This window comes from Pyrus communis, chromosome 11 (genome assembly GCF_041283825.1).
Source record: "Pyrus communis isolate YQ-2024b chromosome 11, ASM4128382v1, whole genome shotgun sequence".
Taxonomy (NCBI): Eukaryota; Viridiplantae; Streptophyta; class Magnoliopsida; order Rosales; family Rosaceae; genus Pyrus; species Pyrus communis.
This window is the reverse complement of record NC_142575.1, coordinates 13,882,060-13,896,196: the sequence shown is the minus strand read 5'-3', so window position 1 is coordinate 13,896,196 and position 14,137 is coordinate 13,882,060. Positions and strand designations below refer to the sequence as shown.

General features: G+C 37.3%; 1 protein-coding gene, 1 long non-coding RNA gene and 1 pseudogene across 2 annotated transcripts; 1 reads left to right on the top strand and 2 right to left on the bottom strand.

Moving 5' to 3' along the window:
• Window positions 1-1,685: 1,685 nt before the first annotated feature.
• LOC148692931 (uncharacterized) lies at window positions 1,686-4,390 on the top strand. The gene is made up of 2 exons (XR_015953130.1): window positions 1,686-2,824; window positions 3,926-4,390. It is a non-coding gene; the product is annotated as an uncharacterized LOC148692931 (long non-coding RNA).
• A 344-nt stretch (window positions 4,391-4,734) lies between these two features.
• Window positions 4,735-5,462, bottom strand: LOC137741425 (germin-like protein 9-3). The gene has a single exon (XM_088680453.1). The coding sequence runs from the start codon at window positions 5,460-5,462 to the stop codon at window positions 4,830-4,832; it is 633 nt and encodes a 210-aa protein (XP_088536579.1). The 3' UTR covers window positions 4,735-4,829.
• Window positions 5,463-12,839: 7,377 nt separating this feature from the next.
• Window positions 12,840-13,478, bottom strand: LOC137741405 (germin-like protein 9-3; annotated as a pseudogene).
• Between the last annotated feature and the right edge of the window lie 659 nt (window positions 13,479-14,137).

The following is a 14,137-nucleotide window of genomic DNA, read 5'->3' as shown; positions in this document are numbered from 1 at the left end:
TGACGAAGGTGGACCTACATCGTGCAAAGCTATTTTGCGAGACGAATGCACACCTTCGACACGCAAAGTCAACAACTTTGGGGTATAACATAAGATTTTGTGGTATCCACTTGTGTAAATATTTTAAATTGACGATCAAATTAGTTCGTTGTATTCATATAGGATCAAGGAGTGTAACTGTAAAAAAATCATCAAAATCAGAGGTAAAATAACCGTTAAATCGTGATTTTCGTTTATAACCGTCGAAAAGTTTTGTCCTATTACTTGATCTTTGAATGTTTGTTTTTTGTAATTGTTGGCGAATGCGATCTCGAAGTATATACAAACATGTTTGACGGTTGGATCGTTGAAACTAGTTTTGTAGAATGCGTATCCCATCAAAACAAAAGATTCACTAACACTTAAGAGTTTATACTTTTATTAAGTATAACATAAGATTTTGTGGTATCCGCTAGTGTAAATATTTTAAATTGAAGATCAAGTTCATTCATTGTATTCATATAGGGTCAAGGAGTATAGCTGTAAAAAATCATCAAAATCGAAGTTAAAATAACCGTTAAATCTGATTTTTCGTTGATAACCGTTGAAAAGTTTTGTCCCGTTACTTGATCTCTGAATGTTTTTTTTTTTTTAGCAATTTTTAGCGTATGCGATCTCGAAGCATATACAAACAAGTTTGACTGTTTGATCATTGAAATTAGTTTCGTAGAATGCGTATCCCATAAAAACAATAGATTCACTAACACTTAAGAATTTATTTATACTTTCATTAAGTATAACATTAGATTTTGTGGTATCCACTAATGTAAATATTTTAAATTCACGATCGAATTAGTTCATTGTATTCATATTGGATAAAGGAGTGTGGTTGTAAAAAATCATCAAAATCGGAGTTCAAATAATTGTTAAATCGTATTTTTTCGCTTATAACCGTCGAAAAGTTTTGTCCCATTACTTAATCTCTGAATGTTTGGTTTTTGTGATTTTTGGCATATGCGATCTCAAAGTATAGACAAACAAGTTTGACGGTTGGATCGTTGAAACTAGTTTCGTACAATGTGTATCCCATCAATTTCAATGGTATATATATTTATTAAGTAGATTTAAATTTATTTATTTTGTACGTATAACACTTAAGAAATTGAATGATACGTATATTTATTGAGTAGCTTTAAATTTATTATAGTTCGGGTCAGGTTTTTGTTAGAAAAATAGATTATTGTGGGTTTTATGTAAAAAAAAATTGAATTTGAAGAGAGTAAAGTCACATTTTCAATAAATTTTATAATTATTTAAAATAAAAAAAATACCTTGCACGACGCCATAATGTGGTCGTTGCACAAAAACACTTCACGTGACGTCAAAATTGCGTCGAACCATTTGTGATAATTTTGGCGGTGCAATAATAGGCGGTGTTTTTAAATTTTCACTACTGGATACCTCACAGCAACATAGCAGGTATGGACCTCATCCTTCATCCTCATCTGTCTCTCTCACTCGATCTCTCTCTTCCCTCTCGCTCATATCGCCTTCTCTCTCCCTCTCTCTCACTCGGTCTCTCTCTTCACGTAGCCTTCATCCTCATCCTTCATCCTCATCCTCTCCTCATCCTCTCCCGACTGCACCCAGCCAGCAAGTTAGGTCAGAATCAAGCTTAATTCTTCATTTTTCTTCTAAGGTTAGAATCAAGCTTTAATGCCTTAATTTGAAGATTTTGGTATTGTAATTAGATTCAGTTTGGAAAATTAAATTAGTGTCTTAGTGTTAAATCAAATTTTAGGGTTTTAGTGTTAAATCGAATATTAAGATGTTGATGGTGTTGTGCGTTGTGAGTGTGAATTTTAGGGTTTTAGTCTTAATTTGAACATTTGCTTCAGTTTGCTACTGCTTTATAAAAATTACGCTGAATAGGTTGTCTATGCTTCATTTCAATGTGTAATTCTTCATGTGACCAGATGTTTAAATTTTCTTTAGCAGATTTTCGTTTCAGCTTCTAGTGATGCTATTTTTTTAGTATTGATAACTTTGCATAGTTTCGATAACAGAGTTGAGGTTCTGATAAACTTTATACCATTTTGTCTGCCTAGTCTTCTCTTAATACTCTTACTATTATCTTAATCTTTTCTTTGAGCAGTAATCGGCTTTTCCTTCCATAAACTTATAGTTGACGGGGTTTTTATACTAATCTACAAATATTAGAAAGGAAGAAGGAATTCTGTTTTTCCGTAGGTTGCAGCAAACTTAAGCAATCTGCTGGTGGATTTCATTTTCCTCGCTTGGTTTAATGATGAACGGGTTTTGCCATTGTTCAACTTTGATAAATTTAACATCATGAATCTCAGTCTCTGGATATCGTTTCTATGTAAGGTTTTTTACCCCACCTGTTTAGGGTGGTGGGTTGGTATGCTTTCTGTCTACTGTTACAGTATCAAGAAATCAACAAAGTAATGTATACAAACACACAAAAGCATAAATAGCTAATAAAGTAGCTTAAAACCTAGCATTGTCTTCTGATCCATGTTCAATAAGCATAAATAGGCATACACGCATATTTTAAAAAGTTGAAACTCTGTAAGTGATGTTAATGTCATCCTCATTAATTAGTGCACAGCCATGAATTGATTTGTATACGACTTTCAAGCATAATGTGTTCGTTTATGAATAGCTCTTAATCCTTTTCAGTTTTGCTTTCCCTTTATGTGAATGTGTTAGAATACAGTTGATTAGCAGTCTGATGTCACAGTGTTCCTTCGTGTCATTTACCACCATCCTAGTTTAGAATCCTGGCTCTGCTGCTGCAGTGCCATATGAATGCAATATGAAGGTAACTTACTTTCATTGGAGTTGTTATGGCTGCTTTCTGATTAATCACTATTCTAGTCTACAGTACAATCATGAATATATGTGAAGTTCCTTGCTTTGTAAGTTGTAAGTGTGTGTGTGTGTGTGTGTGTGTGTAAATATGGGGCGCGGCTTGATGGTATGAGAGGTTTTGCTAAGTTATTTATGGGTTAAGCCAAAATGTTGTAATGCAGCATGAATTTACAAGTTTTACCTTGTTATATGTTGCACTGATGGTTTTAAGTAAAATTTGAAACCTGGTTCTTGAAATATCTTAAACTGCCCTAGAAGTTTTGACAATTCCCTTTTACATTGAAAGTGTATATATTCAATGGTCAATGGATTCTTCTTTTCAATTTTCTCAATTTATCACAAGTTGGTTGCTGCTGTTTAAGAGCTAGGTTTTCATTGTTTGTTTTGTAGTGTTATTCTTTCTTTGTTGCATCCATGCATATCGATTCGAACTTCTTCCCTACAATAATTGTGTATCTCATTGATTAGACACTGTATAGGAACTAACATAGTTGGTTCCTGGTGAACTATGCAAGCTATCTTTTGCTGGTTATTGGAGCTTGAACATGCATTTCTCAAGGTGTTTAGATCTCGACTTAACATTATGGGATTTAAATCCCCTAACAGCATCAGTTGCTTCTCTTACCTTCCTACCTGTTTACTAGTTAGTCTCTATGGTCATGTGTCAAGTTGAATGGCTTGTATGAAGTAAATTGTTTTTGTATGGTACCATTGATTGATACCATTAGTGTAATGAAGTTTTGGTACCATTGATTGATTACAATGTCTGCTTACTAGAGTGTTTACTGGGCATCCTAAAACATGTTTTAGTTGTTATAAATAGTGATTCAGATAATCTTTAAAATTTATCACATATTCCCAGTGTCGGATTACCCATTCTTTTTTGTTTCACTTGATGCACTTTTTTTTGTTGGTTATGAAAATGGATGGTTAGTTCCTCTTGTTTTCAAATTAAGAATGTTGGTAACCTACTTCTATTACTTTGGCTGCTAATTGATTAGTTTCAAATGCAAGAAATGATTAGTTTCTAATGTTATATTTTTAAATGCAGCTTTCCTTGGAGACCCCGATCAAGGGCGTCATTGTACCCGAGGATGCAGGTCTTCAGATCGTGACTGAGGTCCTCGATCAGAAGTTCGGTCATCATCATGGCAAGGTTGTTCGGTGTATGGGGAAGGCGGTCGTTCGTGAGACAGGTGCCCCCTCTTCCAGATCGTCCACAGGAGAGGTCAATGCCCTAAAGGAGGAAGTGACAACCCTAAAAGGTCAGCTTGAGGCCTAGGGCGAGCAGATGAGTATGATTGTACGGGCCTTAGCCATGTCCAATCTCCAAATCCTGATGCTAGCACTTGATCTTGCTCCCCCTTCGACCTCATAGCCACTTCACCCAGTCGATACCCAGTAGCATGATGTATTAAACCTAGAAGACTACTTCTTGTAGTTTTTTCTTTTTTGTTCGGACATCTTGTATGTACATTTTCATATATTTTATAATTAAATACTTTTTCTTGGTTTATTAATTATTATTTAGAATTTAATTACAATGTTTATTAAAATTTAAATAAAAAATATTTTTGTCAAAAAAAAAAAAAAAAACCAAGGGTTTGCTCGACGAAGAAGTAACCTGCATTGCGCAAAGTAGTTTTGCGACATTGCACGACGTAGGTCACTTCTTCGTCGCGCAAACCCTGCTTTCACTGCCTTGGCGCAACGAAGGTTCGTTAGGCTAATTTTTGAGCGACCTTTTTTGACTTTGCGCCAAAGGACCTGCGTCGCACAAAGTGTTTTTTGTACAAGTGAAATAATCAAGGAAATATTCTCATATAGTCCAGAATAAATTAATTGTGGCAAACAATGTAATACAGGTTGATGGCACACCCTTTGAACACATTATTGGTAATTATTCAACAAACAATGTAATACTGGGGATCAATTCTCTGATTATGTGACTATCTTTACGGCTTGGGAGCAAGACCAGCCTTAAGCTTTTGAATGGTGCCAACATCAGTCTTGAAGGAGATAGCCAACACATTGTCGTCGATGCCGGTGGTGAACAAGGTGGAGGGTATTGATACAGTTCCTGCATTTGCACTTCCAAATGCAGAAATTGCTATGGCTGGGTTTTCTGCATCAGCATTGTACTGGAAGTGCGCAAGTCCCTTGGGAAACACAAATAGATCACCTGTCTGAAGCGTCTGCGTAAAGAGGTTGTTTTTGGTGTCAACGAAACCAACTTCAAGGGTACCACCAACGAGGAAAAGTAGCTCAGCCGAGCGAGGATGAGTGTGTGGTGGGTTGGTAGTGCCATTTGGGAACTGAAGGACGGCATACGAAACACTCTGCCCATTAAGAGCAGGGAATTCAGCCAAGGATGCCTTCATAGCCTTGAAGGCTGTGGGAGGGTCTCCTTCAACAAGGGCACGAAAGCCGGTGTATGTAAAGAAGTTTCCATCTACAGTTCCATTTGCATTTGGAGGCACTATGAAGTCAGTAAGAATGTCCGGGTCTCCCGCTATTGCTATTTGGACAATGACAAATGAGAAAATTATTAGTGAGAACAATTTGAGGCTGGAAGTTCTGGAGGCCATTGTTGAAACCTGATTAACTTAATTTGAGTTGGATGAGATATTTGTGCTTCTAGGGACTATATATAGGGTGATGGTTGTGTCAATTCTAAAGAGAAGGCAACAACAGCATTCGAATTTATTAATTTGTTGCTGCAGGCCTTGCTGCAGTTGCAGTTTTCAATATTAATTTATTTCATGTTAACTTAGTCGAACATTACGATGTTTCCTTGTAGTTCCAGTAGGAAACAATGAAAGTTAGGGCTCTAGCTTATCTTGAGCAGCATTGACTGTATAGATGGAGTAGAACAGAAGTATATGCTTGTGAGCATTTGGCTTTGTTCACAAAATGTTCCTTGTTGAGTAATAATATTACAACACAATAGGGTATATGTTCATTCAGTTCTGATTCTTGACACCCACAAGACGTTAATTCCAGCTTAACCTTTGCTTTATAGAAAAATTATAGCGAGAAGAGGTTTGTACAGAAAGGCTTGCCAAACTGGAGATGAAGATTACAATGTAATCGTTGTCGTAGCTGCGGTTCCACAGTTGTTAATGTGTATTTTTTTTCTTGGAATAGAAACAAGAACTTAACAACTCTTGCTTAACTCCTCCAATACTAATATTAGATAGAAATAAATATTAATAGAAGTATATGTATGTTTCGACTTCCCTTTTTGTTTTTTATTTTGTTGGTTACGTTGTTTTTTTTTATTTTTCCGGGTTATAAGATATGGAGATAGTATGCAAAAGGAATGAATATTCTCTTCTCTCTTGCAGAAGTTGCAAAGAGGAATATATTTCTCTCTTAATGGAAAAATAAGCACACACACGTGCATTTCATGACCGTTTTGCCTTAGCTGGATCCACACACATCACACTTGATCTCAGCCACACATCTAGCTAATTTATAGGATCACTACACATGGCTATTTTAGCCTCACATCTTTTGACCTCACACTTGGCAGATATGCTCAAGTGAATACACAAATAAACTCATCTTATTTCACTAATACTAATCAGCTATAGACTTATAATTCAACACTCCACTTTAAGTCTTGAGCTGATTTCACTCTGAGCATACTCATGAGATAGTTGAAACGATCCTTACCCAAAGGTTTTGTGAAAATATCTGCTAGTTGCTCTTTAGTGGGACAATATACCAAATCAATGATTCCTTCCTGCAGTGCATCCTTAATAAAATGATACCTTCTATCAAAGTGTTTGGTCTTCTGATGGAACACAGAATTCTTTGTAATAGCAATGGTAGAAGTGTTATCACAATGAAGAGGAGTAGCTTCAGTTTGTAATTCTCCAAAATCTTCCAAAACAAACCTCAGCCATATTGCTTGAGCTGTGGCTTCTGATGCACTTATATATTTAGCCTTTGCAGTTGAGAGTGCAACACAGTTTTGCTTAATCGAAGCCTAAGAAAACACACCATTGCCAAATGAGAATGCATATCCTGATGTGCTTTTGCTGTCCTCCAATGAGCCACCCCAATCACTATCACAAAAGCCAATTAAACAAGCTTTCCTTCCCTTCACATACTCCAGGCGATAATCCAGAGTTCCCTTGACGTATCTGAGTACTCTCTATGCAGTTCCATAGTGTCTATTGGTAGGACAGTGCATAAATCTTGCTAATAAACTTGTTGCATACATTATATCCGACCTTGTAGCAGTGAGATATAGAAGGCTTCCCACAATGCTTCTATACATTTTCTCACTCGTAGATCCACTTCCATCATCTTTAGATAACTTCTCAGTAGCTACAAGAGGAGTTGTGACAGTCTTTGCTTCATTTAATCTAAACTTACTCAGTAAAGAACTTGCATACTTTTTCTGGTGAATGAAGATGCTACAGTCAGTTTGAATCACTCCCATTCCGAGGAAGTGATGACGGAGTCCCAAATCTGTCATCTCATACTTCATTTTCATATCTTCCTTGAACTCTTTTAGCATTGATTTGCAACTGCCATTGTAGACTATATCGTCCACATAGATAGAAACAATCAAGATATCTTCTCCCTTTGCTTTTATATACAGAGTTGGTTCACTCAAGCTCTTCTTGAAACCACACTGTGAGAAATAGTTGTCAATCTCTCCATACCAGGCTCTTAGAGCTTGTTTTAGACCATAGAGAGCCTTATGAAGCTTGTACACCTTTTCCTCCTTGCCTTTGACTACAAAAGTTTCAGGATGCTCAACATAAACCTTCTCTTGTAGAACTCCATTCAAGAAGGCCGATTTCAAATCTAATTGATACAATTTCTAGCTCTTTTGTTCAGGCAAGGCTATTAAAGTTCTAATGGTATCCAACCTAGCAACCGATTCATAAGTCTCATTGTAGTCCAAACTAGGCTTTTGTGCATAGCCCTTTGCAACCAGCCTTGCTTTATTCTTCAACACTGAGCCATCATGATTTAACTTGGTTTTGTAGACCCATTTAACCCTTATAACAGGTTTTTCAGTTGGTCTGTCAACAAGCTTCCAGGTGCCATTCTTTTCAATCATAAACAGCTTATCCTCCATAACTTTTAACCAAGACTCATCTTGTTTGGCATCCTCATACTTCTTTGGATCCATGATACACAGATTGCATTAACCCAACACTTCATTCAGATTCCTCCACTTCAATGGTGTATGGTCAAATGCTTGATTGTGCCCTTCACTCAAGTTTGACATGCTTGCAAATTCACCTGAGATAGGTGACTTGGATTGAACTTTAGAGTCTTCAATACTAAGAACTTGCCTAGATAGAGATAATATAGATGATGTAGGAGACAACACCACTCTGTCACTTATTCCTGTACTTATGTCACCATGAATAAAACTTCCAGTATTGATGGATATTAACTCTGAGTTCTCTTCCCAATTCCAGGCAGCTTCTTCATCAAATGCAATGTCTCTTGACAAGAATAATTTCTTGGATAGTGGATCAAATACCCTATACCCTTTTTCACAAGTTGCATATCCCACAAATACTCATTTGAAGCTTTTAGGCTCAAGCTTATGTCTGTGTTCAACTGGGACATGAACATAACATAGTGAACCAAATACTTTTAGGTGTGTTATTCCTGGTTTTCTTCCAGAATAAGCTTTAAAAGGTGTGATGTTGTTCAAAGCCTTTGTGGGACATCTGTTTAGAATGTACACTAATGTATGCGCTGCTTCTGCCCAAAGAAAGTATGGTATCCTCCTCTCATGCAACATGGATTTAGCCATCTCAATCACAGTTTTATTCTTCCTCTCCACTACTTCATTTTGTTGTGGAGTATATGCAAGAGTGAATTGTCTTTGTATTCCTTCCTTTTCATAGAATAGGTCGAATTTAGATGACTTGAACTCCCCTCCTCTATCACTTCTCAGACACTTACTCTTGAATCCACTTTGTAACTCTGCCATAGATTTGAATTTTTTTAAAACAGTTGAATGCATCATACTTATATCTTAGGAAATAAACCCAAATCATTCTGCTGAGATCATCTATCAATAGCATGAAATACTTATTTCCAACAATTGAATCATTCTTCATAGGTCCACATAGATCAACATGAATCAGTTCAAGTGGAGCAGTTACTCTTTGCACTTGATTTCTTGGAAATTTTTCTCTGTGTTATTTTCCAAATTGGCAACCTTCACAGACTCCATTGTAGTCATCAAGCTGAGGCAAACCATGCACCATTTCCTTGTCTCTCAATTGTTTGAGACCACCAAAGTGTTCAGTGCCCAAGTCTCATGTGCCAAGTCTCAGCAGAGTGAGTGACACTAGCTTTTAAAGCCACTTGGTTCTCAGTTAACAAAGCCAATGGATATCAGCTATTCACTTTCTTCTTCACTTTCATAACTAAGCATTCCAGTGATGGACCATCATACACACTGCACATTCCACCACCAAACATCAAGAAATATCCATGCTCATCCATTTGACCTACACTTAGCAAGTTTTCTTTTAAACCAGGCAGGTACATTACTTCTCTAACATACTTTCTGCCTTTATTTGTATCAATCACCAATGAGCCCATTCCTACTACATTCACAAAGTCTCCAGTTGGCATTTGAACTTTGCCATCTATGTTGGTTCTTACATCAACAAACAATTCTACATTTCCTGTCATGTGATTGCTACAATCACTATCGATGTACCGCTCTCCATTCACCCTTGGTTATGTAAGTGTGCTATTTGCATAAAATAGATTCCCTATCATCTCCAATTGGTTAGCACTGTTTGCCTTTTGCACTGTTTTAGTTGCATACATTCTCTAGTCCAATGCCCAAATTTATCACAATTGAAGCATTTTGGTTTCCCTTTGTATCTACACTCACCAAAATGGTATGTAGAACACACCTTGCACTGAGGCTTTGCAACCTCTTGACCCATTGGCTAAGATGCATTCATATTCTGATAAGTGTTCAGAGGAGATTTCTGCTGAAATTTGGGTTTTGATTCCCATTTCTTGCCTTTAGAATTCTAGTTTCTCTGAAATCTGGATGAACCAGAGTGAGCACCACTCTTGTTTTGTTCCTTTGGATTCACAGAGAGTGAAGAAAATGTTCTCTCAGTTGCATCAATAGTATGCAAATCAAACTGTTGTTCTTGGCTCTTCAAAATTGCAACTACCTCCTGCAATTTTACAGTCTCCAAACACTTTGTATTCTCAATGACTAGACATATGAGATCATATGGTTTACTAAGGCTGATCAGAACTTTCTGCACAAGTCTTTCATTAGACAGAATTTCACCAAACGTTTTCATCTGATTAATCAAATCATTTAGCCTAGTAAGATACCCAGATAAAGTTTCATCATCACGCATTCTAGCATATTCGAATTCACGTCTCAGATTTTGCAATTTCACAAATTGTACCTGATCACCATCGTGATACTCTCCATACAACAAATCTCATGCCATCTTCGCTGATTCAGCATTGGCGATTTGAGGGAAGATCTGATCCGAGACTGCATTCTGAATGATTCCCAGAGCCTTTGCGTCTTGTATCAACACAGCGGCCATTTCTTCATCTACATCATCCTCCAATGATCCTTCAGTCTTCTTATTCTTCGAATCGGAAGTTTTAACTCCCTTCTCTACCAGATTCCACAACCCATGTGATTTGAAAATCATCACCATCTTGATTCTCCAGAACTCGTAGTTCTCGCCGAAGAAAATTGGACTTCTCACTTCTGAGCCTCCAGATCCAGACATCTTTGGTCTGAATGGGTTGATTTCTCTTCTCAGATGATAATAGGTCTCTGGCGACTTTCACTGAGCTTCAACTCAGCTCAATGAGTTCACAGATTTACGCCCAAGTTCAGATGATTGAACCTGGCTTTGAGGCCATGTTGTTTTCTTTTATTTTTCTGGGTTATAAGATATGGAGATAGAGAAGATTGAAGGATGCAAAAGGAATGAATGTTCTCTTCTCTCTTGCAGAAGTTGCAGAGAGGAATATATTTCTCTCTTAATGGAAAAATAAGCACACACACGTGCATTTCATGACCGTCTTGCCTTAGTTGGATCCACACACATCACACTTGATCTCAGCCACATATTTAGCTAATTTATAGGATCACTACACATGACTATTTTAGCCTTACATCTTTTGACCTCACACTTGGCATATATGCTCAAGTGAATACACAAATAAACTCATCTTATTTCACTAATACTAATCAGCTATAGACTTATAATTCAACAGGTTAGACCCTTTTTGGTTCAAGGTATGGGCTGAATTAACAACATCCATTGCTATCTGTTAATCAATGTTAATTACCTGCAGTCTGCAGCTTATAGCATCAGAGTGGTTGTATGGCCAAACTCCATTCCTCCGTTGCCCAGTTTTATATTATCTTTTGGCAAAATTTTGGAACAACCAACAATCTAGTATTTTAGTTCAACCAATTGCGTCCCAGGTTGGTGTAAATCAGTATTTTGGTTCGGAAAAAAAGAAAAAAGAAAACAAAAACTAGTATTTTGGGTACCAATTAACTCAAACAGCATCAGTACTTCATGCTGCTGGACATAAGTCACATAATTCTTAGACTGTTAATAGTCTTTGTCAGCCTCTAGCCGCAAATAACACTACAAGAAATTAACAAAAAAAAAAAAAATTGAATTCGTTCAGTAATAAAAAATTTTACGGCACATTTTGTAATTTGCTTTAGTCTTTAGTTTTTAGTTTTTTTTTTGTGTATTTTAAAAGATCAGGGGGAGGGGAGGCTACCCCATCCAAGGTCCAGGGCATACTACAAGCCAATCTGAGAACTTGCAAAAGCGGTCTTAGCTCCTTTTTTATTTTTACAGATCGCCGACCAAGAGGAATTTTCGACATCATGACTCGAACCTAAGTCTTGGCCTAGGGAAGAGAACGATCATTACAAGTCATTGGCTTAGCTTTTAGTTTTCTTCTGCTTAGAGTTAAAGGAGAAAGTATACGAGAGAAATGAGGAGTGGAGAAAGGGAGAGGTGGTGGGAGGGTTCAAAAGAAGGGTAATGCTAACGATACTAAATTTTTTAAATCAAATTTGCAAACCAAATGATGTGGTTGTAGATGATTGGTTTATTAACTAAGTGTCGATTAACGTGCTTATTTCTTTTTAGTGACATACTGTTTGGTTTACAAATTTGGTTAAAAAATTTGATCTCCCTAGCATTATCCTCAGAATTCATTGTCAAGCAGGCACAATTTGAAATCATAATTTATTGTAAAACTAACAGTTTATTGCTTTCTTGTTTGAACTATTTTATTGACAATCCACATTACTCAATGCACCTCACATTCTAAATTCACACCACGTCTACTTTTTCAGTTACAGTTTATCTCAATACACCATCCACGTATTTTCCACTACTACCAGCACACTCCACACTATACATACGGATTAGAATTATCTCATCTCTTCTTTCCATCCCTTTCCCTCCCCTCCTCTCACAATCTCTATTTTGTCTTTCGCTTTCTATATAAAATTAATATAAGATGTTAACGTGGCATAACCGTAACCGTTAAAATAAGAAAGGAGTGAAGGGGAGGGAAAAAAAGAGGCGACACATACACCTCACACCCTCGGCATACACCCACATCGAACAACCCTTCTTGTTTACTCAATTTCCCCAGAACTGGTCCAACTACAGCTCTAAGTCTTACGAATCAGACATGCGCCTTTTTTAAAAAAAAAACTCTTATACTGAATTGTAAAAGCAAAATATTATTTAATACAAAAAAAAAAACAAACATTAATCCACCACAAATAATCAAGGAAATGTTATGATATAGTCCAGAATAAATTAATTATGGCAAACAATGTAATACAGGCTGATGGCACACCCTTTGAACACATTACTGGTAATTATTCAACAAACAATGCAATACTGGTGATCAATTCTCTGATTATGTGACTATCTTAACGGCTTGGGAGCAAGACCAGCCTTGAGCTTTTGAATGGTGCCAACATCAGTCTTGAAGGAGATAGCCAACACATTGTCGTCGATGCCGGTGGTGAACAAGGTGGAGGGTATTGATACGGTTCCTGCATTTGCACTTCCAAATGCAGAAATTGCTATGGCTGGGTTTTCTGCATCAGCATTGTGCTGAAAGTGCGCAAGTCCCTTGGGAAACACAAACAGATCACCTGTCTGAAGCGTCTACGTAAAGAGGTTGTTTTTGGTGTCAACGAAACCAACTTCAAGGGTACCACCAACGAGGAATAGTAGCTCAGCCGAGCGAGGATGAGTGTGTGGTGGGTTGGTAGTGCCATGTGGGAACTGAAGGACGGCATATGAAACACTCTGCCCATTGAGAGCAGGGAATTCAACCAAGGATGCCTTTATAACCTTGAAGGCTGTGGGAGGGTCTCCTTCAACAAGGGCACGAAAGCCGGTGTATGTAAAGAAGTTTCCGTCTAAAGCTCCATTTGCATTTGGCGGCACTATGAAGTCAGTAATAATGTCCGGGTCTCCGGCTATTGCCATTTGGACAATGGCAAATGAAAAAATTGTTAGTGAGAAGAATCTGAGGCTTGAAGTTCTGGAGGCCATTGTTGAAGCCTGATTAACTAAATTTGAGTTGGATGAGATAGTTGTGCTTCTAGGGACTATATAGGGTGATGGTTGTGTCGATTCTAAAGAGAAGGTAACAGTATTCGAATTTATTAATTTGTTGCTGCAGGCCTTGTTGTAGTTGGAGTTTACAATATTAATTTTTCTCGTGTTAACTTAGTCTAACATTACAATGTTTGCTAGTAGTTACAGTAGGAAACGATGAAGGTTAGAGCTCTAGCTTATCTTGATCAGCATTAAATATATAGATGAAGTAGAACAGAAGTATATGCTGATGAGCATTCGGCCTTGTTCACAAACGTTCCTTTTTGAGTATTAATGTTACAACACAATAGGGTATATGTTCATTCAGTTCTAATTCTTGACACCCACAAGACGTTAATACCAGCTTAACCTTTGTGTATAGAGAGAACAGCTTTGTACAGAGACTTGCCAAACTTTCTTATTGTCTATTTGTGGGGACTCTCTTTGGTGCTCCAATGTACTGGGTACTCTGGGTGTTTACCAGTTAGATCTTGATTTTTGGTGTGAAGCCTTGGAGCTTACGTTAGAAGAACAAAAGGCCTGGGGCTAGGGTGAGCTGTCGGGGCACAGCGTAAGTTAGTGAATATGTGCAAGCCCAGTCAAACATGACTGTT

What these genes read in the sequence shown, in the direction of transcription:
- LOC137741425 (XM_088680453.1), bottom strand. Translation starts at nt 5,462, where the DNA reads ATGGCCTCCAGAACTTCCAGCCTCAAATTGTTCTCACTAATAATTTTC.